We start from the raw sequence: 25,641 nt of genomic DNA on the forward strand, positions 1-25,641 counted from the left end.
CCTTATGGCTAAGTCATTTCTCTATCTGGGAATAGAGGTAGAAGTAAACACTAGAGATCACGTCTGCCTTTATAAGTCTGAAAACTTTTATATCCTGTTTCCCACATCTGGAAATTTTTATGCTGTACCATTTTACTCTGTATCCTTAGTGTCTTGCCCATCTAATGAGTACATAATAAAAAGAAAAAATGAAAGAAAAAATTTTCCCTTTTATATTTGGCTACAGACTGTATTCAGCAATGTCCACAATAGCCAAAATATGGAAAGAGCCCAGATGTCCACTGACAGATGAATGGATAAAGATGTGTTTTACACACACACACACACACACACACACACACACAATATTACTCAGCCATCAAAAGAAGGAAATCTTGCCATTTGCAATGATGTGGATGGAACTAGAGGGTATTATGCTAAGTTAAGTAAGTCAGTCAGAGAAAGACAAATATTTGATTTCACTCATGTGGAATTTAAGAAACAAAACAGATGAGCATAAAGGAAGGGAAGGAAAAATAAAATAAGACAAGAACGAAAAGGGAGACAAAGCACAAGAGACTCTTAACTACAGGAAACAAACTGAGGGTTTCTGGAGGGGAGAGGGGTGGGAGGATGGGGTAACTGGGTGCTGGGCATTAAGGAGGGCACTTGATGGGATGAGCACTGGGTGTTATATGCAACTGAGGAATCACTAAATTCTACACTCTGATACTAATAATACACTACATGTTAATTAAATTGAATTTAAATTAAAAAAAAAGACTACCATAACAGAATGGAAATTTTTATTTTACAAATGAAAAAGCAAAATACAGTTATTAAATTGACCCTGAAGTCACACTCTAAATTCATACCTTACAGTTCAGTTTTCCCAGTTCATCAATTAATTCCACAAAACAGACTAAACCTCTGTCTGTGGAAGAAGCATAGACCATATTTAACCATGATAACAGAGATGGCTGGCAAGATTAAGCAAAGGAAGTGATTGTAGCTCCTGCTCGAATTCTGTCTTCTTGAAAACATTCTCCATGGTCAGGTGAGACTTAAACTGTGACTGTCCTGGCCAGAGAAGAAGGTTAAAGCTGTGTCGTAATTACAGGCTACTCTTCTACCTTCATCTTGTGATATCCATGTCTCTCAGAGAGGTCTGGCTAAACCAGAATATTCTTTGCAATAGCATTCAAAGTCCTTACTTGTGCCACATCTGTTACCTTTTGAGAATATTCTGAGCTAGACAGGGAGGCTCCCATGGCAACAGAGAAATTTCTGCAACAGAAATAATAAAAAGACAGATTATTATATAAGTTGTTAAATGAGCCCTCCTACTGGCCCTTCATTTTATAGACTATTTAATGGTTCAAGAACACAGGTAGGTAAAGGACCCTGGATTCCCATATTTCATAATTTTTATTAATTACTTGAAACATCTAGCCAAATATACCTGACAATATACTTGATTTTATATCTAGAAATTAGTTCTAAGGATCTTGCTTCTTTTACATCTCATTTTTCCCAATTCTAAATTGAAATAATAAACTACTATTAAATTGTAGGATTCTTCTAAAGTATAATAAACACTCAATAGTTACAATTTCTTAATGGTGGTAAAATTTCAAAATAACTAAAAATAGCAAAGGTGAGAGAAGACTAAGTATTAAAGGTAGGAGGGATAAAAATGACTATATACCATAATTATTAACTCTGCTAAAGGAAATCACAGTTGAATGGGCATACATACATATCTGACTCATTTGAAGCTTAGCTGCTGAATTAGGGTTTATTATTAAGTGGTCTAAGTACAGCAATGACTTAAAAATATAAAGTTCACCTACATTCAGAAGAGCCTGCTTATGTGAGGCAGGATAAAACCATTTTGCAGTTGAAAAACTGCAAAAATGACTGCAATACTTACATATTAATCACAACATTCCATTCATTAATCAAGCCATCAACTAAGGTTTTCCTCTAACAGGATGTAAAGATTAATCTGTCCCTTCTTGTATGAATCAAAGAATACATTTTTACCGAAATTTCATTCCTGAATCTCTAGCAGACCGAGCAGAACAGTGAAATTCTGTAGCACCAGAACCCTCAAGGATCCTTTGTAGATTTCTGTCTGTTATGCCACCTCCTGTTGAAAGAATAAGTAATACATTAAGTAGAATAGAATTTTGTATAAAATTTAATGAATACTAGTGACTGCTTGCTCTACCTGAAATTCCCATACCAAAATTTCTCATTGACTCAAGAGTTACTCTCTCCCTACTAAGCTAGAATGAGATTAGAAAGAAATGATAAAAGACATAGGCTACAGGCTCTGGAGAACAACTAATAAGGTTATAGAACCCGTATGATGGAATCTTATACATCCATTGGTTTATATAACAATCCCATATGAAACTGACTTTAAAAAGATTGCTCTAGGGCAAGGAAAAACCACTGAGGGCTCTATCCCTGCTCTCCCTCAATTTAAGCAAAATCAAATTAAAACAAAAAGTCAGGATACGTTTGAGGATGAAGCTACAAAAGCACAGCCTGAGAGATGTTGTCTGAAAAACACAAGTACTCTCTCTAACCCAGGATTCAAAGAGCACACTGACTTCATTGGAAATGGGAGTAATGCAAGGCATTACACAGTTTATTCATTACAATATCAACTTTGCTTTTCACAGAAGAATCTGATTCTACTTTAGTAAAACTGCATAATCAAGTACTTTGTAATGACTCATTTGTTTTGCTGAACAATCTCTTAATTAAATATTTGTATATAAACAATCATATTCTGAACTGATACCAGATTAAAAATATAAAATTACTCTTTATATCCTTCTTTCCTAATATATAGGATGTATTCAATAAAGATTTTTTAATGACTGAGAAAATATGTACTTGGTATTTCAAACTATTCAAGTTGCTGAAGTAACTTGACTTTACAAACTCTTTTGGACTCATTAACTTGTTTGTTTTCTTTTTTCTTAATGGTACAGTAATATCACCGAGCCTTAAGAAGCTGAAAGAACAAAGACCTTTTTTAGACATGTGTAAAGATAAAATGTCATGATGCTTTTCACTTTAAAATACCTAGGGTAAAAAATGATTAACAAATGTGGCAAAATGTTAAATCTAGGGAATGAATATATGAGTATTCATTATGGTATCTCCTACTTTCTTATATGTTTGAGAAAATTAATACAAAAAAATTAAGATTGTCTTTATATTTTTCTCACTCTGATTCTAGACCCCCTTATTAATTCTTTAAAAATTGTTCATCTCTAGTGAGCCAGTATGTACTGAGTGGATCTTACAGTTATCAGGAGCATATGCTCCAATTGTTCTGGCTGTAAGGAAGAATTAGGTGATCAGAGATTGTGAAGAACCAAGAGAATATTATATTTGTCCATAGATACTGCCTAAACATTTGCTTATACCTTGTTAAGAGCTAGGACATTTGGCCCTAACTCAGTATAGCAGTATCAAACTTGGTGTGCCTCACCAGAGATGACCATTCATATTCACAAAATTCTATACTATGGGAGAGCAAACATGGAGAAACCCCAATCCCAATCAATCTACTTCCCTACTGCTACTCTCTGAGCTAATTCCTGCTAGAATGTTCTCCTTATCTGAAGTTTTAAAATTCCAGCACAGATCTCCCAGTCTTAAATTTTTAATCAAATTACATATTTTTCTCTCTGAATACCATGTATTAATATTTTCTCCCATATTGTCCTGCCTCCTTTGTTCTTCCTCCACTGCACCTCAGTGTTATACTAACAAATGGACAGATAATTAAATACCTGGCATTACCACAATCCTCCCTTTTGCCTGAAAAAAGAAAAAAAACAAATTTTAATATCTTTCTCTCAAATGGGGTAATAAGGCAGTGAGAACAGAAGCATTAGTGAAAGTATATTAAAATTTTAAAACTAGTAGTAGTGTCTAACTTTCAATAGTCATCTCTATTTCTTTGGGATCTTGGGTAAGAAAGATGTTTAGCATAGTAACTCTTTCTATACAGAAAGGTTATTTTATTGTATTGCTTTGAAGACTTGTACTGTAATGAACACAAAGAATAGGGGACTACACTACAAATACTGAACAATTGCATCACCTTAAGAAAAGCCATTACTGAAAAATAACACTAATTTTGAGTTCTTGCTTTGCAGTGGAATGGAAGTAGTTGAACAAGATTTAAACTAGATTTCAGCAGGAAAAAAAAGAGCACAGCATAATAGTAAATTACTAGGAAAAAAACAACCTACTCAAATCTTGTATTCCTAGGGAAACTAAATTCCCTAGCTTATTATATTAGTTAAACAAAGCCACAAGTCTATTTAACTGGATTTTAAATAATAAAATTAGACTATATGATTAATTTCTGATAATTCTGGATGATAGGTATTGAAATTTCCTTACTTGTATTCAAATGTTCATTACATTTCGTAAATAAGTTTTGGGGATATACTCAGTATCACTGAAAGTCAAAAGGATATCACCCAAATGCAAATTTAGTGGAACTACTAGTAGCAGGTAGGTAGTGATGACAGAATAAAAATTACACATTATGCACCAACATTTTTCACAGAGCTAGAACAACCAATCCTAAAACTTGTGTGGAACCACAAAAGACCCTGAATAGCCAAAGCAATTCCAGAAAAGGAAAAAACTGGAGGCATCACTATTCCAGATTTCAAACTACATTACAAAGCTGTAGTCATCGACACGATATAGTACTGGCACAAAAACAGACAGATCAGTGGAACAGAACAGAAAACCCAGAAGTGGACCCACAACTATACGGTCAACTAATCTTTGACAAAGCAGGAAAGAATATCCAGTAGAAAAAAGACAGTCTCTTCTTCAACAAATGGTGTTGGGAAAACTGGACAGCCACATGCAGAAGAATGAAACTGGACCACTTTCTTACACCATACACAAAAATAAATTCAAAACGGATGAAAGACCTAAATTTGAGATGGGAAACCATCAAAATTAACCTCTTCAACCTTGGCCGCAGCAACTTCTTACTAGACACGTCACTGGAGGCAAGGGAAACAAAAGCAAAAATGAACTATTGGGAGTTCATCAAGGTAAAAAGCTTCTGCACAGCAAAGGAAATAATCAACAAAACTAAAAGGCAGCCTATGGAATAGGAGAAAATATTCGAAACAACATATCTGATGAAGGGTTAGTATCCAAAATCTATAAAGAACTTATCAAACTCAACACCCCAAAAACAAGTAACCCATTTAAGAAATGGGCAGAGAATACAAGAACAAACACTTTTCCAAAGACATCCAGATGGCTACCAGACACATGAAAAGATGCTCAACATCACTCATCATCAGGGAAACAAATCAAAACCACGATGAGATACTGCCTCATACATGTCAGAATGGCTAAAATTAATAACACAAGAAACAACAGGTGTTGGTAAGGATGTGGAGAAAGGGGAACCCTCTTGCACTGTTGGTGGGAATGTAAACTGGTGTGGCCACTCTGGAGAACAGTTTGGAGGTTCCTCAAAAAGATAAAAATAGAACTACCCTATGATCCAGCAATTACACTACTAGGTATTTAGCCAAAGGATACAAAAATACAGATTTAGAGGGGTACACGCACCCCAATGTTTATAGCAGCATTATCAACAATAGCCCAACTGGAGAGAGCCCAAATGTCCATCAACTGATGAATGGATAAAGAAGATGTAGTTTATATATACAATGTAATGTTACTTAGCCGTCAAAAAAAGAAATCTTGCCATTTGCAATGACATGGATGGAGCTAGAGTATATTATGCTAAGTGAAATAAATCAGTCAGAGAAAGACAAATACCATATGATCTCACTCATATGTGGAATTTAAGAAAGAAAACAGATGAACATATGGGAAGGGGGAAAAGAAAAAAAGGAGAGAGGGAAACAAGCCATAAGGGACTCTTAACGATAAAGAACAAACTGAGGGCTGATGGAGGGAGGTAGGTGGGGGATGGCCTAGATGGGTGATGGGTATTAAAGAGCGCACTTGTGATGAGCACTGGGTATTGTATGTAAGCGATGAATCACTGAATTCTACTCCAGAAACCAATATTGCACTGTATGTTCACTAATTAAAATTTAAATTTAAAAAAATTACATATTATGTCAAGCTCACTAATTTTTAGAATGAAACCATTGAAATTGTATGGAAATTGGGTTTTCTCATGTGTGATTCTTGAGATGAGTCTTTAATACCAGATCAGTCAATTCTGCCCCTTAACAAAATTCCAAGTCATCTGCCTCAACTATGCAGCTTATGCTCTCAGGGTTGGGTACATAATTTTTCTTCTACTGGGTGCTACTGAAGTATAAAAAAATTCAATAAAGAACCACATATAGCTTAGTTTCTTTTTCCATAGAAAAAATGAAACAATTGACTAATATGTTCAATAAATATAATTCATGTTGAAAGTACTTAGTTCTATATCATGACCAGTTAGGACAAATAAAAAAACAAAAAGATTGGCTTAGTGAGGGGAAAATGGGGACAAGAGAAAAAGAGGTAGCATGTCCAATGTGAGAAGACAGGCAGAAAAGGAAAGGAAAAAGAGGCTATGAGAGGACAGAAGAGAACAGAAACCAAAAGAATGGAGTAAAGTAAAAATTAGCTTAACACCAGGAATAACAAATGCAAAGAAGGCAAGAGAAGCAGAAACTCTCAAAAGCAATGATAGCATAAAGACAGTAAAAAGGAAAGGTAATAAAAGTAGGGAAGATAGAGATGATCGTGAGTAGAGGGAGAAACAGCCTTTCCCATACTTTTCAGATGAGCTCTAAGTAACTAGCAGTGTAAAGTTAAGCATTCGTCATGATTTTTGAGGATCTTTACGCAATAGCAACATACTCCAAAGATATACTATAAAAGTTATCTTGTCAAAAGCATTCCAAATTTTTTTAGTTAAAAAATGATATGCTGGTGCAAAAAAGGAAACAGATTGATAAATTAGTTGCATATTACAATACCTTATGGTGTAAAAAAAAAAGAAAAAAATCTCTTCTGCAGATCTGAGGCAACAGCTCATACTCTATAATGAGGAAATTAGAACCCCCAGACTAGTATTTAAGTAACAGGGACTCAGTAAAATAATCAAAAGTGACCTCAAAGTCCAACTTCTGGCACATCTGTCACTGAAAAAGCACATAATTTTTCATGATGGCTGAATTATATGTCATTTTGGAAAGGTAGCTCCAAAGTTACCAGAAAAGATTAGTTTCTTTTTCCAAAGGCAAAAATCGGTAGACTGACATTTTGCAGATTTTTCAGAGAACTTCCTTCTGATCATTTTTTTAAACCCTGATCAAACTGCTCTATCATGAAAGTGTTTATCAGTGTCACTTTACTCACTCATCTATCCATCCAACAAATATTTACTAAGTGCCTACCACGTTATCAAGCACTGTTCTGGGTATAGATAATATTGTGGTTGAAAGGACCCAGAATATGCCACTGTGTCATAAAAATTATTTTGAGCTGAAAGCATTTGAGTTCCTGAAATTCCTAAAAGCAGAGCCTCCCAAAAGAACTCAGAAAGAACTCAATTGTCAAAAATCCTCTCTCTGGGAGCAACTCATTAGCACCACATCCAAACAGACATTGTCATAAAACTATCCTATCTTCAATTTATTCTCATCAGGGTCCATCTATTTATCTTTCCAAAGTTTTTCCCCACCATGCCATAAATGCTCTGTCTTCTTCCTCTTCTAAATTCCTAAGTGCCCTTCTCTCCCTCTTCACCTATTAAGATGGTATATAAGACCCAAATTCTAAGCACCTTTGAGTCACATTTCTTTGTGAACTCCAATACGTATACATACTTCATTAAAATCTGTTTTTCCTCTCACTAATCTGTATTTCGTCAGTTTACTTCAGAGGCCCTCAAACACAAAACCTAAGAAGGCAGAGAAATAGTCTTTCCTCCCTGACATGGTAAACAAGAGAATATTCCTACTGGCATGGAGCTTACATGTTCATGGAAGGTAGACAACAGATAGGTATATTTATATAATAAAATTTTAGGTAGCAGTATGCACAATAAAAAAACAATAAAGCAAGATAATGAAATTAGAGAGTAAAAGGAGGAAGGGGCTATCTCACAGAATTTAACAATTGTTCAGAGAAATAAGAACAAGACGGTTTAGAATTCTCAAATGTGCTAAAGCAAAGCATCCATAATACAAAATATTACTATCTGGAATGCTGAAATGATTTTAGGAGAAAAAAAAAAGTCACATTTAACTCTTTCTTCCAAGTGAAAGCTTTCCAAAACATGGCCAAAATTAAACTAATTCTACCATTTTTGGGAGGGGGCTGGTTTCCATAAAGATTATTGAGAACTATATGCTTACCTAAGCTGTCAAAGTGATTTAACAATATAAAGCACTTCCTAAATATCAGACTTTGTGCTATTATCTGAGGTAATCTACAACTATTCTAGGAGGTAGGTGCTATTAATATGCTAACTTTGTAGATGAAGAAACTGAAGTTTAGAATGGTTAGGTAATTTGCCCAGAGTTAGTTAATAAAGTGGCAAAGCCAGGATTTAAACACACCTTTCTAATCCCCAAACATATGCTTTAACCAGTATATTACACTGCTAGGTAATTGCTTCAAAAAGTAAAGTTGGCATGATCTCACTTATATGTGGAATCTAAAAAAGTCAAATACATAGAAACAGAGATTAGAACACTGCTATCAGGGGTGAGGAGGTGGGGAATATGGGTAGATACTGGTCAAAGAATACAAAGTTGCAATTATGCAGGATGAATAAATCTACTGATCTAATATACAACATAACTATAGTTAATAATACTGCAGTGAATACTGAAAATTTGCTAAGATAAATACACAATGAACAATAACTATATGGGGAGATGGGTATGTTAATTAGCCTGACTGTAACCATTTCACTATGTATATTAATATCAAAATATCCTGTACACCCTAAATACATGCAATTTTTATTTTATAAAAAAGAAGTAAAATTAGTGTATGAGGATATTTAACCCAGTGCTTCCTGCCAACCAATGATTAAACTTCAAATCACATAAGCAACAGTGATTATGAAATGCAAGACATGACTATCACATTATATCTACCTTATTGTCTCCTCCATAGTGAGTAATAGTTTTAAAATGAAAACCTGATTCATCAACTCTTCTATTTTTAAAACACTTCAGACTTCCCCACTGCCCCAAGGATAAAATCCAAACTCTTCAACAGTTTTCAAGGCTCTGGACAGCATTCTTCTCTTTATATCCAACATTCTGGTTTCTTCAGTATCTTCGTAAGTTATGCTTACTTTTGTTTCCAGACCTTTGTATACACTATTTCTTCTGCATGAAGCATTCACCTACTCTCCCTACCCGCTTTTACATAGGTAAGTTTTTTTTTTATTAATATATAATGTACTATTTGTTTCAGGGATCCAGGTTTGTGGTTTATCAGTCTTACACAATTCACAGCGCTCACCATAGCACATACCCTCCCCAACACCCATCACCCAGCCACCCCATCCCTCCTACCCCCCTCCACTCCAGCAACCCTCAGTTTGTTTCCTGAGATTAAGAGTCTCTTATGGTTTGTCTCCCTCTCTGGTTTCGTCTTGTTCCATTTTTCCCTCTCTTTCCCTATGATCCTCTGTCTTGTTTCTCAAATTCCACATATCAGTGAGATCATATGATAATTATCTTTCTCTGATTGACTTATTTCGCTTAGCATCATACCCTCTAGTTCCACCCACATCATTGTAAATGGCAAGATTTCATTTTTTGATGGCTGTATAATATTCCATTATATATATATATATCTCTCCCACATCTTCTTTATCCATTCATCTTTTGATAGACATCTGGGCTCTTTCTATAGTTTGGCTATTGTGGACATTGCTGCTATAAACATTGGGGTGCACGTGCCTCTTCGGATCATTACATTTGTATCTTTGGGGTAAATACCCAGTAGTGCAATTCCTGGGTCATAGGGTAGCTCTATTTTCAACTTTTTGAGGCACCTCCATATTGTTTTCCAGAGTGGCTACATCAGCTTGCATTCCCACCAAAAGTGAAGGAGGGTTCCCCTTTCTCCGCATCCTTGCCAACATACATAGATAACTCTTAATCATCACGCAAATGAGTAAGAGTTATCAGTGTGTGTGAGGTCTCTTCTTCTGGAGAGCCAACTACTGCTAACCCCATGCCCAAATGTGGGGTTAATTCCTCTCAGATGTGCCCCTTAGTACCTTTAAATTTTTTTTTATTAAGTAAACTCTACCCCCAATGTGGACTTGAACTCACAACCCCAGGATCAAGAGTCACATGCTCTACCGACTGAGCCAAGCCAGGCACCACTTAGGACTTTTTTTTATAGCACTCTATTAGAATTGCCTATTCTATTAAAAGTGCCTGTTGTACACCAAACTGTAAGGGCAGTGACTACATACATACACACACACACACACACACACACACACACACACACACGGTGGTCATTACCACAGTACAAATGCCCTGTATCAGTAAGTTCCAGACTAGCAAAGTCACATCAGATCCTTAGATGAAATTTCTGAAAATTATTTTCACGGCTATAGGAAAGTAAACATATCAGATTTCTACACAGGAACACTAAAAAATATTAGTAACAGCAGTAATAATGATGTAGTAAGATCTATTATACATCAAGCACTGTGCTAAGGCTCTTACATATCTTATCTCTACCAATCATTAGAACAACCTTATAAAGGAATTAATAAACTTATTTCAATTGCATACACAAGGGAACAGAGGCTTAATAATCTACTCAACATTACACAGCAAATAAGTGTCTGAGTCTTAAATCCAGAATTCTCTCAAAGTCCATACTCACTAATTTAGAATGGTTCTGGACTAGTGTCAAAAAAACAGATATACCACAATTACAAAGTCACCTTTATAATGCTCTACAAATGATGTTAACTCATCTTGGAAATTCATACAAGAGAAAAATATATTTCCTCCTATCTTGAGAGACAGGGAAAGATGAAAGAAGAATATAATTTTGTTTTAGAATTCACTTCCAAATGATATTTCAAATTTTATATGGGATCCCCTGAGTATACATAGGCTGACAATGAAATGATGTGGCTTAAAACTATGAAATGCTGATGGCAGAGAAAAGGTAAAATTTGCTGTGGTTATCCAAGTTAGATTAAATCCTTAAGCACTGTCTATAATTTGACCTCAAGAGCCTTAACCATTAAAAACACTAATGTGAAAGAGGGGCGCTTCAGTGGTGCAGTAGGTTAAGTGTCCGACTCTTGGTTTCGGTTCAGGTTGTGATCTCAGGGTCTTGCGATCAAGCCCTGTGTTTGGCTCTGTGCTGAGTGCAGAGTCTGCTTAAGACTTTCTTTCCCTCTCCCTCTGCCCCTCCCCCCCCCAAAAAATAATCATTAAAAAATAATTTTAACACTTATATGAAAGAAATAAGAATTATATAAATATATTACTACCTGCTTGCTCTTCTGTATAGGAAACTATTAAGTCAGTAATATTTAGTTTCCTAACCTAGCTGAACAACAGACTATCAGGAGCAACCACAACAGAGTTAGAAAGAAAGGAAAGAAATTATGTATACCTGATCTATGAGTCGCTTTATTAAGGGTAGCCCTTCTAGTGCTGAACTGTCACAGCCACTGGTCAATACTCGTTCAAATCCCAAGGTTAAGAGGGTCTCTAGAGCTGCCATTGGATCATGAACCATGTCAAAGGCTGAAATAAGTAAAATTGATTTGAATTTTGTACAGACATCCTCTAATATAGTGCTTTCCAAAATGTAGTATACACAGTGGTGTGCTGGACTTAGCTCATACTGGTGAGCCAAAGCCAATTGTTAAATATTCAGTTTTGCAAGCATCATTTTTAATCCATTGACAGCTGGAAATCAGTCAAGGTGGGAGAATTTAAACCACAGAAATCAACAAATACTATCTATTAGAGCTTTTTGTCTAAGAACTAGTTTACCAGCATACCACAGTCTGCATACCACGGCGGTATGCAGAAACATTTTAGATGGTACCCATTTGAACAGATGTATTTACTTAAACACAGATTTGAAGTGAAATGTTTCCATTTTTCACGAGTTATAAAAGTTTCTCTTTAAAAGAAATTCACTTAAGATTTTATTTAAAGAAAATTACTAAATAAATTTGCACAGGTAGCATTCAGATATGGTAAAACTGTAAATGTGATTGGCAAGTGACTCAAATTTGGAAAATTCTGTTCTAAGGCTTCAGACAAACTGGGCTAACTGGAACTCAGACAAACATTACATTCACTGGTTCTAAAAAAGGCCTTGGTTCATATTCTCATTATTGACTAATATTTCATGCTATTCAATTTACCCTAAATACTTAAGGCTCATAGTATAAGGACAGTTGTTTACAATAGACTATCTAGACTTACAATTCCATTCTATTTTCTAAGAGACTTTTCTCCTCCTCAGAGAAGAAAGTGGCACTAGGAACCTCAAAAAGAAAAACTACTTCTGCTTTGGTTCTCAGCACTGCTACATAATTTGGAAGTTCTAATCTATGGTGGATTAGGTGCTTGACCCCTTTACTTTACCCGTTAGTGTTGGCAGACAGCTAAATGTACCACAGAGGCTTTTCCTTTTTTGTAGCAGATTAGCAGTTTAATCACCAGTGATTAAACTATCACTATCTCATTAAATACACAAGTGAAAAAAAATGCAGAACCCAGGACAATGCAAAATTTTGAAAACATGAAAATATTTTTGTTAAATGTATTGAAGGAAAAGAAATTTGAAACGATTTTCTTAGTTTAAGAACAAAGAAAAATACATTCTACATGACATCTTTATTTTTTAAATTATTTAGCATGCCAAACTTTACTTTTATTTTTTTATTATTTTTTTTATTATGTTATGTTAGTGTTATATACAAACAATGAATCATGGAACACTACATCAAAAACTAATGATGTATTGTATGGTGACTAACAAACTTTATTTTTCAGATAAATGTTTACTAATTTAAATTACTTTTCATTATTTAAAAATTGCTTTTTGGCCACTCTCAAGGTGCTGAATTTTAAACACTCTAACATCTTTTAGTTATTGCTAGTTTATGAGAAGCACTGCTAAACAGCAAGTCAAGAGAACAGTTTTCTGGTGGTATTATTCATTTCAAAAAGAAACAAGAATAACAAATGTTTTATCTCTATTTTCTATAAATAGATGCAAATGCCAATGCCCACTAATCTTTGAATGCTTATTCAAAAGGCCAGAAAAACATTCAACAATTTCTCAAGCATATATCATCAAGTTAAAAAAAAATGACTTAAGACTTCTTTCTTTTCATGTATAACAAAGTGCCCTCTTCGGGCAAAACTGACACTTGTTCCTACATTTTACCAACCAAGGTTTGACAAAAGTGTACAGAAATTAGAACTACCTGATTTATAGGTAAGAGATATTTTTTACATGAAATTATCAGATACGTTTTAGAAATCATTCTGATGTAGACAATCAATAATATAGTTTTGTGCACAACAGTGAATATCTCTTCATTGACTATCTCCATCTATTCCTTCTTTCCTCCTTCCAAATAGTATCTAGAATGGTCTTGTCTGGCTTAAGCCAGGCAGTACATTTCATTTCATTGGCCACAGTGGTTTTTGGTGGTTAATATGGTCTAAGGCCATCTAATAAAAATGAATCTCAGGGGGCACCTGGCTGGTTCCATCAGAAGAGCATGTACTCTTGACCTTGGGGTTGTGAGTTCAAGCCCCACACTGGGTGTAGAGATTACTTAAACATAAAAAATCTTAAAAAAAAAAATGAATCTCAAAATTCTTGCTTGGACAAGTGCATACACTTGTAGGCAATTCCTAACCTCTCCCTCTGTTATATTCCACCACCACCACCACCACTTACTTTTAAAATTTTCATAACAAAGCTTCAAATTGTGCATCTCTAAATTTACAACAGTTAGTATAAAGAAAACAAGGTCAGTATAAAGAAAAGAACTGGTGACACTATAACACTCTAGTATTGTGTTCCATAAAAAGTTTATGGCATTTGGTGAAATTAGAAAACTGACACCGTTCAATAGAACTTCTAAAATGGAAATGACTCACCTCGGTGGAAAGTGACTGGTAGAGGACGGCATATAGCTATAAAAAAAAAAAAGCCAAACAACAATATAAATGAAAAGATCATCACTGATTACTATACACAGAATTTTCCATGTTAGATGGGATTTTTTTTTTATACTTTCCTCTCCTAAGAAATAAAGACAGTGAACTAAAATAATAAAATCGTAGCCTTCCAAATTCAGAATTCCTGTTTCCATTAATCTCTGATTTTCATAACAAAAAAATGGTTGTCCACTCCTTAGCTAGACCAAATAAAAATTATGTGATCTGATTACTATAAACGCAGCATTATATTACTACTTTAACCCCTCTGAGTATCTTCAAGAAATACTTTGGCCTAGTAATATAAGTAGTATGCTTCTGTCCTCTCCACGATCTCCCCATCCTCACCAACTACAATAGCTTTTGAAGTTTTTTCGAATCCAGGTAAACCCCCCTTAAACCTTCCAGGAACAGTAACAGAACTTGATCTACAGCAACTTCAACTTAGGAGTCAACAGGACTAGAACACGTATACACTCTGCCCCAAACATCTAGAGAACTACTGCTTAAGATAGGTTAGTTTAAGTGCCTGCAGGTGTGACTGAAAAGCAATCAGAAAAACTTGCATTTTTCTTTCATTTTTTAAAATTTGAGGTGACACATAATGTTGTTAGTTTCAATATCAGGAGTATTAAATGCAATCATCATTAGAAGCTTTTTGGTCTCAGATACAAATTCTTACCCACAAGGGACATGCACAACTCTTTGTCAATGTTTCCATCTTCAGTCAATGCTCCAAATACCAAACCATCAGCACCATAAAGCTTGGCAAGACGAATGTCAGCCTTCATCACCTCAACTTCACGATCTGAATATAAAAAGTCACCTCCACGTGGACGAATCATCACAAAAACTGGGATCTGGACACACTGCTTCACTACTTGAAGGACACCTAAAAGAATAGAGAACAGACTAATTAAAATTCAAATGTGATGGGCACCTGGGTGGTTTAGTCGGTTAAGTGTCTGCCTTCAGCTCAGGTCATAATCTCAGGATTCTGGGCTCCAGCCCTGCATCGGGCTCCCCGCTTAGCAGGGAGCACACTTTCCTCTCCCTCTGCCACTCCCCCAGCTTGTGCTCTCTCTCTCTCTCACATACTCTCCCTCTCAAATAAATAAATAAAATCTTTTAAAAAAATAAAATAAAATTCAAATGTGAACTAACAGCTCAAGGAAGTCAATAACATTTTTTGGCCTTTTACATTGCTCTTGTGTATCACTTCTACAAGAAAAGGAAGCACTGACTGAGGAAACCAGAGAAATCTGGCTCTAAAGGGAATGACAACATTAATTAAAAAATGTGCATATGGGGCGCCTGGGTGGCTCAGTCGTTAAGCGTCTGCCTTTGACTCAGGTCATGATCCCAGAGTCCTGGGATTGAGCCCCGCATGGAGCCCCACATCGGGCTCCCTGCTCGGCGGGAAGCCTGCTTCTCCCTCTTCCATTCCCCCTGCTTGTGTTCCCTCTCTCATTGTGTCTCTCTCTATCAAATAAATAAATAAAATCTTTAAAAAAAAGTGCATATAATGGAAGTTAAATAATAAGAGAATCATGGGTAAAAAAGAGCAATTTAAAGTAAACAGAAGGCATTTACTGCATTTTTAAAAGCACTTGTCATGTACTGCATGGAGCACTGGGTGTTATATGAAAACAATGAATCGTGGATCACCACATCAAAAACTAATGATGTACTGTATGGTGACTCACATAATAAAATTTAAAAAGATAAAATGCAAAAAAAGAAAGCACTTGTTAGTTGACTAAAGAAAATCCTTTTGTTGGTATATGATGTTTGAAAGTATAATAACTAACAGGCTCAATATTCTGCCAGTGTATTCCATAAGATCTGATTTTTCCTTTCTGATTGATTATAGCTCTATTTAGAACTTACTATAGAGATGTTTACATAGTTCTAAAGTTTATGACCCTTTAATGAACAAAGAAACTTATCAAAACCTTTCTTGAAAGAGTTATATAAAAAAGAGCAAAGTTCTACTTGTTTGTGATTTTATGTAGAGATCTATAAACAAAAATACCTAAATGACACAATTCATCGCTAGCTCAGAAACACTCAATAGTAAAGATCTTCCATGACTTACACTGTAATTACATCTCAATAAACCCATCTTCAGCTGAAAAAATCCCAAGTCAAAATGCCTTTAATACACCTAATCTATTGAACATTACAGCTTAGCCTAGCCTACCATAAATATGTTCAGAACATTTACATTAGTCTACAGTTGGGCAAAATCATCCAATGGAAAGCCTATTTTATAACACAGTGTTGATTATCTCATGTAATTTATTGAATACAGTATTGAAAGTGAAAAACAGAATGGTTATATGGGTACAGAATGGTTGCAAGTTTATCAGTTGTTTACTCCTGTGATCACATGGCGAACTGGGAGCTGTGCCCAGCATCATGAGAGTATCATACTATAAATGGCTAGCCCAGGAAAAGATCAGAATTCAAAATTCAAAGTACAACTTCTACTGAATGCATATTACTTTCGACCATCATAAACTCAAAAAGTCATAAGCCAAACCATCATGTATCAGGAACCATCTGTATAAGGTCTGTGACAAGCACGATGGATTTATTTCTTTTTCCTTGCTAAAAGAACCCCAGTTTTGCATGGGATAGCAATATGCCCAATACCAAGCAATGAATCATGATTGCTGTTACAAAAAACAAATTGCACTCACATTTAGCTATGTTCTAGAGATTTCACAGAATGGCCAGGGAATGCCCTCCTTTAGTGAGAGATTCCAAAGAGCTATTGCATATATAAACCCTTTATACTAAATAATGCTATCATCAACCTTAGAATAACATGGAAGAGTCAAAAATTCATACAGAGACTTCTGCTTTTGACCAAGACAAGAGTAACAGGGACTGGATTTGCCCTCCCACCAATAATAACCAAAAAACACACATGAATATGAAAAAAATATGAAACAATGGTTTGCAAGAGATTGTGTGTCAAGCAACAAAAAACAGTGATGCCTGAAAGATGGAAAACAAATGAAGTCAGCTCTATAATTGACCCAAATTACTACCTTGAGGGTTTTCTAGGCTGTAGCAAAGAAAGGGGAACCGAGGTAGAGGCCAGAGAATTCTGAGTTGAAGAGACAAAGCTGAGAGTCCAGGGAGACCAAGTGACTACAGTTCCCAGGAAAGAGCACCAGGGAGGAGAGAAAGAGAATTTTGGAGATTTGCAGAGAATCTCCCTCCAATATTCAGCTCAGTACTAATGAATGCATATATGCAAGGAAACTGTAAAAGGCCAGAGAAAAATCCACTGAAAAGAATTAGAAAGAAACAATGCCTTTCATTCACACCTGTCAGGCCAAAAATAATGCCTATTCCCAACAGGCAGATAGGAAAATTTGAAGATTCATGGGGCAGTGGGTAGAGTACACAGAGGGGTCTTGCTTTAGTAATAGGAATAATTAACTCCAGACTGACCACTGTTCCAGGCCTGCTTAACAAATTTTAAAGGCAATAGCCAAAAGGAACAAACTGTTTCCAAATAACCCAACTGCTTGAGAATGTTTATAGAAATACAAACATATCCAGGGCCCAATAAAGCAAAATTCATGTCTGGCAACCAATAAGAAATTATCAGGCTGGAAAATAAGATGCATCATGAGGTGATAAATCAATCAAATGAAACCAACCTAGAACTGATATAGATGTTAGAATTAGCAGCCAAGTCATTAAAACAGCTATTATAACTTTATTCCAGATCTTCAAAACAGTTCAGAAACAATATATTAGATATAACAGACTCAAATTAAACTCCTAAAGATGAAAAGTACAATGTGTGAGATGAAAAATATACTAGGTGGGTTTAACAGCAGATTGGACATTGCAGAAAAAAGATTAGTAAACTTGAAAACAAACCAACAGAATCTATGCAAAATGAAACAGAGAAAAAGGAGATTAATACAAAAAGAGGTGTGCCTGGGTGGCTCAGCTGGTTAAGTGTCCAACTCTTGATCTCAGCTCAGGTCTCAATCACACAGTCGTGAGTTTAAGCCCCGAGTTGGGCTCCACACTGGGCATGGAGGCTACTTAAAAAAAAAAAAAAAAACAAAAAAGAGTAGTTCATCAGCGAGCGCTGGGACAACTTCAAACAGCCTAAAACAAGTACAACTGACGTCCCTGAAGGAGGGGGTGGAGTACATTGAATGATGAAAATTTTCCAAATGTGATGAAACTATAAATGCACAGTCGAAGAAACATGAAGAAAACTATAATCAGGTATATTGTTATCACATTGCTCAAAGCCAGGAGTAAAGAAAAGAATTTTAAAGCAACCACAAAAGAGAGACATTACATAGAAAAAACAACAACAACAAAAAAACAAAGGTATGGATGAATTTCATATGAGAAATAACACCAGCAAGAAGACAGTGGAGAAACATCTTTAAAGTACTAAAAGAAGAAAAAAACCTATCAACCTAGAATTCCCAGCAAAATATCTTTCAAAAAATGGGGAAAGATGTTTTGAGACATACAAAAGCTGAAATAATTCATCCCCAGCATACTTGTACTACAAGAAAAATGTTAAAAGAATTACTTCAAACAGAAGGAAAATGAAATCAGATAGAAATATGGACCTACACAAAGGAATGAAGAACATCAGAAATAGTAACTATACATAGGTAAATACATGACTGTTTTCTTATTATTTTAATCTCTTCAAGAGATAACGGATTCTTCTTTTTTGGAAGATTTATTTATTTGAGAGAGAGAGAGTGTGCGAGAACACTATTGGGGGGAGGGGCAGAGGGAGAGGGAGAGAACCTCAAGCCAACTCCCCTCTGAGTGCAGAGCCCAACACAGGGCTCAATCTCACGACCTTAAGATCATGACCTGAGCCAAAATCAAGAGTCGGGATGCTCAACCAACTGAGCCACCCAGGTGTCCCTAATTGACTCTTTAAACAAAAATAATACTGGGTGTTATATGCAAATAATGAATCCTGGAACACTACACCAAAAACTAATGAAGTACTGTATGGTGACTAACATAATAAAGAATAATGTAGTGTGGAGTGTATGTATTTTTAACATATACAGAAGTAAAATGTATGACAATAGCACAAAGACCAGGATGGGAGAAATGAAGACAAAAGTCAATATGCTGAAGATGCCAGGATGGAAAGATAAAACCCTGACTGTTGATACTACTGCAGAGCAACTGAACCAATGTTAACAGTAACTATCTCTCTCTCAACTTTTTGATGTATAAGGATCTCATCTTTGATAGACAGGTTTATTTACAACCATAAGCACCTCTAACTAATTCAATATCCACAGCATTGTTAACATATCAGTAACATTAGTGAAGGATCTCAATGAAACATATTTTCTATTGTCTCCAGGCTCTATAAACTCCAACCAGAAAATAGGGAAAACACTTACCCATGCTGGGTGTGGTTCCTCCTTCCAATAAGCCAGAACATAATTCAATCCGGCCAGCACCTATATGAAAAAAAAAGCATTGCTCAATACAATAAACTTTTAAAAATTAAGAAAAATTTTAAGAAGCATTTCTCAAAAATTATCATCCAAAATAAACATTTATGAAACAGTAAACAACATTTTTTTCAAACATAGAGCAAAGAGTCTTAGAAACTGAGAGATTATAAAACTAGAGTAAAACTCTATTGTTAATCCCAACTATATTCTGCAACCCACATTGTGTTACTGATAGTCAAATTTAAGAGTTAACTCAAGTTAAGCTAGGTCTCTTGAAATTTTGTATTACAGGTTGCCTCTCCATGTACAAGGACGTGACTCAGAATAAATATGGTCTGGGTTGACCACAGTGGAACACTGACTCTTCACTGATAACAATCTTTTCCAAGAGTCTTATTATTATTCTAAGATTTATAAAACTACAAGGTGATTTTAAGTAGCTTAAATCAAGGTAATTTCAAGAATAAGAGAATGCTGAAAGGAGATTAACTATCAGACTACAGGGTCATGTCAAAAGAGTCTCAGGATGCAGGTTGAAGAGGCTAGTACCAGCCAAACATGAGACAATTTGAGAATCAGTAAGAAGAAAAACTATAGTGGAGTAAAACACATCAAATATGTCTAAATCTAGATTCATATTGATAAAACAATTCACTGGGGGATAGAGAATAAACTCATTATCCTAAAATCAGTAAACAGGGGGAAAGGAGCAAGCATTTATCCTGCCTTTCTTATAGTAACTGAACCTCAATATAAACAAACAGTTGTTGAGGGAAAGTTCTTTATAGACGAAGCATACTGATAATAAGTGAAAAGTAAATGTTTGACATAATATAGTATGATATTCCAAAACCTACTAAAAGATGCACTGCTAAAATTATTAGGTAAAAAGATGAAAGGAAAGCTTATAAAGGATGGATCAGGCTGACAATATGACCTATAAATTAAAAATGTTTGTGTTTTTAAAAAAAATAAAAATCTGTATTGATATATAATTCACATACCATACAATTCACCCATTTAAAGTGTACAATTCAATATTTTTTAGTAAACTTAGTGTTTTGCAGCCATCACAATTAATTTTAGAACATTTTCCTCACCCCAAAAAGAAACCTTATACCCTTTAGCCCATCCCGTTCAACTCTAGGCAACCACTAATCTACTTTGTCTCTAAAATTTACCTAATGGGACATTTTGTATAGGTGGAATCATATAGCATGTGGCATTTTGTGACTGTTTTCTTCCACTTAGAATAAATTTCAAGATTCATCTGTGTTGTAGCATGTATCAGCACTTCACTCTTTTTATTGCCAAATTAAGAACCGTTTTTACATCTTCAGAGGATCATTTTAAAAATACAAAGAATATTCCATGAAGACCAAATGTTGCCAGTAAAACTGAAAATATATACCACGTGGCTCTTTTTTTTTTTAAGATTTAATTAATTAATTAATTAATTAATTTATTTATTTAAGAGAGCGCAGGCACGCATGCATGAGAGCAGGGGATGGATGGATGGATGGGTGGATTTATTTATCTATCTATCTATCTATCTATCTTATTTATTTGAGAGAGCACAAGCACACATGCATGAGAGCAGGGGAAGGAGCAGAGGGACAGGGAGAAAATCTCAAGCAGACTCCTTGAGCCCCCGATGTTGAGATCATGACCTGAGCTGAAATCAAGAGCCAGATGCTTAACCAACTGAGCCACCCAGGCACCCCTATTCTATGTTGCTCTTTATAAAAAGTGTCCTGATTCCCGGATATAGTGGAAATATTGGCCACGTGCTGAAACTAGTATACTAGACACTGAGTGATGGGTACATGGGGATTCATTATACTGTTCTACTTTTATATATGTTTGAAATTTCCCACAATAAAAAGTTTTTAAAAATTTCTGATCCTGAGATGATGGGAATTGCTATGCTTCCCCATTAAAGCAGGTTCAGAATGCAAAACAAACCTTGAGGTATAAATAGATAATGCTAAAAAAAAAAAAAAGATAACGGGGGTACCTGGTTGGCTCAGTCGGTTAAGTGTCTGCCTTCAGCTCAGGTCATGATTTCAGGGTCCTGGGATCGAGCCCCGTGTCTGGCTCCCTGCTCAGCGGGGGGCCTACTTCTCCCTCTACCTCTGCCTCTCCACCCACTTATGCTCTCTCTTTTGCTCTCAAATAAAATCTTTTTTAAAAGAAAGATAATGATAAAAGTCTTGATGATGAAAATGGCAGCAAAACTCTTAAATCATCTTTAAGTCAACAGTTTGAAAAAAATGAAGTCTTTGCTAAGTTCAGTTAAAAAAAAATGAAGTTGGTGAGTAAGCACTATTGTGGACACTTGACTCAAAATGTGATCTATTGGAGGAGTAAGATTAGAAGATGATAAAGATGATAATTTTCCAGTACGTTTTCCAATTGGTTGGCTGTTTTCAAAAAGATTACTAGGATCCTTACTAGGATCACAAGGGCTCCCAAGATCAGTTCATAGGATTCCTTTTCAGACTTTTTTTTTTTAGAGAGAGAAAGAGAGGGTGGAGGGAGGGGCAGAAGGAGAGGGAGAGAGAATCCCAAGCAGGCTCCACACCCAGCGCTGAGTCCAATCTGGGGCTCAATTTTACAACCCTGAGATCATGACCTGAGCCGAAATCAAGAGTTGGATGCTTAACCAACTGAGCCACCCAGGCACCCTCATTTTCAGACTTTTAGAAGGACTGCCAACTGTTATTCATTCTCTTTTGTCTTACCTCCTCGTTCTGCATTTACAGCTGACTCTACTGAATCAACACACACTTCCATGAGAAATCCATTCGTCATTCCTAAAATACATGGAAAACAGTGCAATTTCATGATGATACTATCCATCCAGACCAATCTACCACCATTTTATTTTGCTGCCCAAAACCAATGTCCAATAATAGGCAAGTAGGTAAATATACCATGAATGCAATAAAACACTATACTGATTATTAAATTGATGTCTTTGAACTGTGAAATAAGTATACAGACATATGTATAAGAAATTATACTGAAGAAAATATACGCTGAATGCCAAATTAATCTTCCTAAAACACAGCCCTCATCATCAAATTCTAAGTCAGATTTTTTTCAATGTTTCTCAATGTTTTCAGAATATGTTTAAATGTCTTTATAAAGATCATATGTTTAAGAACAAGGATGGACTTCAAATCTTGACCCCACTACTTATTTGTGTGATCCTAGACAAGTTACTTAACCTAAGTTTTCTATAAAACAGAGTAGGCTTTAGTACCTACCTCAGAGTAGTGAGGACTAAATAATTCACGTAAAGTGGAGAGTACCCACCATGTGTACAGAAAGTTATCATTAATAAACTACATATTATTTCTTCTATACATCTCCAGTTCCACTCAATTCTCATCTCTGCTCTTGCTTATGCCATCTCCTCAACCCACAAAGTCCTGCCAGCTCCATCTTTGAATGGTAAAATCTTCCAAGGCTCACATTAAATCACATTTCCATATGTGTTCTCTCCCAAAGTAGGGATCTCCCTCTTTGGAACTCATGTAACTCTTCATAAATTATATGTTCCTCTTTAAAACACTAATTGATATCTTTTAAAAATACTAATTACTTTCTACCTCTTATTATTATGTATGTAGATAGATGTCTGTTCACTTTTACTTGACCTAAAGTTCCTAAGTAAGGTCTTTATGTGAGAAACCTTTATCATCACCCACAGCAAGCACAGTGTCTACCTTGGTACAGAATAGTCATGCAAAGACTTTCTAAAGGCTGAATAATTACAAATTCATAAATTTCATTCATGTATTTACACCAAAAGTGTGATGAAAATAAGTTTTGAGTTTTTCTGTAAGTTAAGCATATACGTTTGTTTTTGTTTGTTTGTTTGTTTTTTACAATTAAGAGTATTAAATGTTTACTTCATGCAATACCTGAAAGAATCACCACATGCTGATAATGGTGACTACTGCGTGGTAAGATTTGGAATTACTTTTACTTTCCTCTTTTTACCTTTTTTTTTTTTTTAAGTAGGCTCCACTTAAAAAAGCCCAGCGTGGAGCCCAGTGCGGAGCCCAACCGCCAGGCTGAAATTAAGACCTGAGCTAAGATCAAGAGTCCAATGCTTAAGCAACTGAGCCGCCTAGTGGCTCCTCCCCTTTTAACTTTTCTATGTTGCTTTTTTTCCTACCCCAATATTGCTTTTATCATTTTTTAAAAGTCTATTTTTAATTTGAAAAACAAACATCATCTGCTTACATCAAATTGCAACCGCCTCACTTATTTAAAAGAAGACTGTCCGTCTCAAACTGTTTAAGAATTAGGTGCCACTCTATGTTCTTAACCAACAGCACTGCGTTCATTCCAAGAGTTTCCGGAGAGCCACCCACACCAGCTGTCACATCAATCTAACTGGACAGTGCTGCTGAGGTACCATTTGCCTCACAGGAGAAAGGCCCTTGGCCAGGAGAGCGTGGAGGTGCACACAGAAGGCTCTGTGCCAGAAGGCAGACTAAGATAGTTTTCCAGGAAGCAAAGTTATTTGTAGGAATCAAAGACATTTGTTTGGAGCAGTAGTTCTCAAAGTGCGGTAGTCCAGTTAGCTCCGGGGGCCTTTAAGACCCTCTTAGAGTTTGTGCAGTGAAAAGTGTTTGATAATAATACTAAGACTTTATTTGCCTTGTTCACTCTGTCTCTCACAAGTGGAGTGAATTTTCAAGCGGCTCCCTGACAGGTCAGACTGAATGCAGAAGCAGATCTAACAGTTCCATTAATCCAGATCTTAAAGAGATTTGCAAAAAATATAAAACACTGGCATTCTATTTGTTTGTTTAGGAAGACAGTTACTTTTCACACACGCACAAAATGTTATTTGTGCTATCACGTAATGGGTTTCTAATTAATATTTTAAAATTTGTTTTAACTTCGAATACCGTCAACACCAATAGACTTAGCTTATATAAGTAAAAGGTCTCTGAGGTTCTCAATAACTTTTAGGTGGGGGAAAGGAGTCCTGAGATCAGAAAGCCGGAGAACCTCTGGTGCGGAGGAACCAAGAGTTCACGGGGTGGGGGTGGGGGTGGGGGTGGGGGTGGGGGTGGGGTGGGGGTGGGGTGGGGGTGGGGGGAGTCGGCCAAATTCCCTATAGCACCTGCCACGCCTGGCACAGCAGCAAGCACTCGGGACTGGGGGCAGCCACAAGCGCTGGCACCGGCAGCTGTGCAGCTTTGGGGACAGTCCTCACCCCCGCCGCAGCAGCTAAAGATTACCAAGCAGTCACCAGGGGTAGGCACTGAGCTCAGCGCTGGGCATCTAACTGTCCCAGCGATGCCACTGGGTGGGGACTGGTAGCCTCGCGTGGCGAGAGGAACTTGAGGCTGAAAGAAGTTAACCAACTTGAACACGGTCGCCGCACACTAGACGTGATGGCGCCGGGATTCGAACCCACACATCTGGTTCCAGAGCCCGGTCACTCTCGCTACAAGCCCCTTCTCAGGCCCTCAGCTTCCACACGTTTAAAGCCAGAATGACAGAACGTGCCGCGCGGGGGGCTGTGAGGAGGTGGGCAAAGTACTCTGACAGAAATCGCGACACCGCGGGCCAGAACTCCCGCAGGCCCGCCCGGGACAGTCAATTCGGACGACCGCCCCCTCCCCGCCCCCTTCCGCACCGGCTTTCCCGGACGGTATGCGCGCCCGTTTCCGCTCCGAGGAGGCCCCCTGCCTCTTCATGCTCGACGCGTTCCTCTCTCGTGCGTCTTCGGTTTCCTCGGAGGCCGGGTTCCGGCGCGCGCGACCAAGGAAGCGCGCCTCACGGCTGCGCGCACCCCTGCGCGTCCCCGACACCAAGACCCAGCAGCCCCCGCGAAAGCCGAGTCGTTGGCGCAGTCGCAGTCGCAGTCACTAACCCCCCTTGCCTTCTGAGAAGGA

The 25,641-nt window shown here is 36.7% G+C and overlaps 1 protein-coding gene across 2 annotated transcripts; it reads right to left on the reverse strand.

Moving 5' to 3' along the window:
* Positions 1 to 768: 768 nt before the first annotated feature.
* Positions 769 to 25,572, reverse strand: CUTC (cutC copper transporter). 2 transcript variants are annotated; one of them, XM_028098982.2, is made up of 9 exons: positions 25,383 to 25,572; positions 22,459 to 22,530; positions 19,658 to 19,717; positions 14,908 to 15,117; positions 14,166 to 14,201; positions 11,644 to 11,777; positions 3,798 to 3,825; positions 2,026 to 2,131; positions 769 to 1,266 (listed from the first exon to the last, which is right to left on the reverse strand). In XM_028098982.2, exons 1-9 carry the CDS (start codon positions 25,441 to 25,443, stop codon positions 1,152 to 1,154), a joined length of 822 nt encoding a protein of 273 aa, XP_027954783.1. In that variant the 5' UTR covers positions 25,444 to 25,572; the 3' UTR covers positions 769 to 1,151. The 2 variants fall into 2 exon arrangements, with proteins under 2 accessions (XP_027954783.1, XP_027954785.1); XM_028098984.1 differs by lacking the exons at positions 3,798 to 3,825; positions 11,644 to 11,777.
* Between the last annotated feature and the right edge of the window lie 69 nt (positions 25,573 to 25,641).

This window comes from Eumetopias jubatus, unplaced genomic scaffold (genome assembly GCF_037043125.1).
Source record: "Eumetopias jubatus isolate StellerSeaLion01/CBP00866 unplaced genomic scaffold, mEumJub1_p1.0 scaffold_17, whole genome shotgun sequence".
NCBI lineage: Eukaryota > Metazoa > Chordata > Mammalia > Carnivora > Otariidae > Eumetopias > Eumetopias jubatus.